At 52.3% G+C, this 2,800-nt stretch overlaps 1 protein-coding gene across 1 annotated transcript; it reads right to left on the reverse strand.

Moving 5' to 3' along the window:
* Window positions 1-382: 382 nt before the first annotated feature.
* On the reverse strand, window positions 383-2,428 carry LOC119336356 (L-type lectin-domain containing receptor kinase SIT2-like). The gene has a single exon (XM_037608360.1). It carries the CDS (start codon window positions 2,426-2,428, stop codon window positions 383-385), a length of 2,046 nt encoding a protein of 681 aa, XP_037464257.1.
* Between the last annotated feature and the right edge of the window lie 372 nt (window positions 2,429-2,800).

A 2,800-nucleotide genomic window follows, 5' to 3' on the forward strand; every position in this document is an offset into this window, starting at 1 on the left:
CAAGTGAATACAAACACAGTGAGTACACACCCGACCTCTGCATAGTTAGGATGCACACATCCGACACCAATGCACACACATAAAAAAACATGCTCGCAAATAGCGAAGTGACCGAAGCTATGCCTAAGCGATGTAAAAGAAAAACGAACAACCTCCTCTAGATGGGGCACATCTTCATAGATAACTTTATTGTCAGAGCTCTTGCTTGCACATCTTTTTAGTGTGCTAAGTATATATATGCATGATCCTGGATTTAGCCATTTGGATGAGATAACCAATACCTTTCGATATCTTAAGAATAGAGAGAGATACTGTTGTTGACTGGGTTAATTTTGATGAAAGGAGGTCCACATCTGAAGAAGAGTCCCCACGATTCCATGCTTCATCTTCCGTCTTGCAAAATTGTCGCTGAGGATATAGTGGCAACGCTCATTCTGGGCTCAAAACTTGGCGTGTCAATGTTGTTTGAATTCAACCCTCCGTTTTGCACAAGGTCCATGTAGCTCATGTAGGCCGGAGATAAATCAGGAGGGGACTGGCCATGGTCGAGGTAGTGCATGACCTTCCGCATAATAGGCCGCACATCAGGCAACGGGTATGTGCATATCAAACCAAGTTTTAGCACGATGGTTACCTCCTCCATGTCGAATTTCCCTTGTAGTCGTGGATCTACCGTGTCGAGGATTGAGCCATCCCGGTGGTGCTCAAGCACCCACTCTACCAGTAATACCCGATTATTTTGCTTGTCGGTGAAGATTGGCTTACGGCCGCATGTGACCTCTAGCACAAACATGCCAAATGCGTATACATCGGTGAAGGGTGTTGGTTTCCCTGTGCGCCCGAGTTCTGGTGCCAGATATCCAATTGTGCCAGCCACACGGGTGGCTGGAGCGGCAGTTTTGTGGTCGTATATCCTTGCAAGACCAAAATCACCTAACCGCCCATTCATCTGACTATCCAAGAGCACATTGCTTGGTTTTATATCTCGGTGAATAACGACATGCTCCCATTTCTCATGGAGATAGAACAAGCTTGAGGCCACACCTTTGATGATCCAATACCTTTGAGGCCAATCCAAAACTAGGTCATTCCTATTGTGTAGGTACTTGTCAAGGCTACCATTTTCCATGTACTCATAGACCAGGAGAAGCTCACCCTTACGCCTGCAGTAGCCGAACAATTGTGCAAGATTTCGGTGCCGAAGACGACCAATGCTCACCACCTCAGCAATGAACTCCTTTACCCCTTGCCTTGAATCGTGTGACATCCTCTTCACGGCAACCTCCATATCAGGCTTGCGAAGCACTCCCTTATAGACACTTCCGAAACCTCCCCTCCCAAGCAGGTTCTTGTCACTGAATCCCCCGGTCGCATGAAACAAGTCCTTGTAAGAGAATCGGTTTGGACCGAATGGGACCTCCCAGTCCTCATGCACCTCAGAGTACTTGAGACGCCGTCTTACAAAGATGTAGATTCCGATGCCTCCTGAAACCAGCGCCACCGATCCTAAGGCCAGAACTATCTTCAATGATATGGACAGGGACCGTGGCTTGGGCCAGGCCCGTGGCAAGGCTGGCAGCGTCGGGACGTCCAGTGCCCGTGCTGGCCCATCCAGCGCGAAGCTCCAGCCGAGGACGAAGTGGCGTGCGTACAGCAACCCCGATGTGGCCGAGAAGCCAACGTACGCCGTGGTCTGCAACACACCAGAGAGGTCGACTGTGGTCTTCAGAAGGGGCTTCTTGGGCCTGGCCACGCCGAGGGGAGCCATGGTGACCGTGATCTTCGTTGCAGTGCTGTCGTAGTCCACCCATACTTGCATGGCCTTCCTGCTTACCAGGCTTAGGTTCAGGAACTCCCCAGTGCCGTCATCGTAGTACCCGGCGTCGGTGGAATCGAGCGATACCAGGCTATCAACGTCGATGCCCACGTGGTTGCCACTGATGTCACTGAACTCGGAGTTAAGGAATGTGTCAAACTCCACGGCGAAGATGCAAGCGGTCCGGTTGCCATCGTTGCTGCTGTTGAGAAGGCCCAAGTACTGGCCTGGCAGCGCAGTGGAGAGCACCTCCCTGGAAGCGGAGACGAAGAAGGCCATGCCATGGCTGCCCAGAGTCTCGAACTCCCCGTAGATGGCGAAGACAAAAGTAGTGGAGAAGGACCGCACGGTGCCTGTGCCGTTCGTCTCGCCGTGGAACGGCAGAGGAGACGGGTGGAAGGCCTGGCCTTTCATCCGGATGGTACCGTCGGTGAGCACGAGGAGGCCGTTTGACGTGACGGCCGCGCCTTCGAACGTCAGGTTCGCGCCCGTGAAGCCGTTGTAGGCGAACTGTTGACCTTCAACGCCGTCTTCGCCGCCGGTGGCGGCGAGGCCGAAGCCGGCAGCCGCCAGAAGGAGCAGTGTGCCCAACTGGTAAGGCTTGAGAAGCATGGCTCTCGTATCACCAGTGTGACGCGAAGGACCGCAGACTGGTCTCTGGCTAATGGCTGATGAAATCGAAACGCACGGATGAGGTCCAAAAATTGTGCGCTCTGCTCTGCTGTCTTATGAAGTCTCGAGACTGCACTGTCAAGTATCAAGTCGTCGTTCTTTAGACGTGAGTAGACCGGCAGTCGTCATCCTTACGGGGCGACCTGCCGTCATTCCCGAGTCTTGGAAACGTGCAATTGTGGAGCTGAGTGAGTGTCGTGTAACGCGTATATGACAGGTGTGAAATGTTTTAAATAGCGGGCCATGAAAAATAGTGACGAGCCTTCAAATCAGCTATAGAAAAGCTATAGCGGGCTAAAACGGAATATAGCG

The sequence above is a fragment of the Triticum dicoccoides genome, chromosome 7B (assembly GCF_002162155.2).
Source record: "Triticum dicoccoides isolate Atlit2015 ecotype Zavitan chromosome 7B, WEW_v2.0, whole genome shotgun sequence".
Classification (NCBI taxonomy): domain Eukaryota; kingdom Viridiplantae; phylum Streptophyta; class Magnoliopsida; order Poales; family Poaceae; genus Triticum; species Triticum dicoccoides.

Excerpts from the sequence above, each read along its gene's own strand:
- LOC119336356 (XM_037608360.1), bottom strand. The coding sequence starts at position 2,428 with ATGCTTCTCAAGCCTTACCAGTTGGGCACACTGCTCCTTCTGGCGGCT.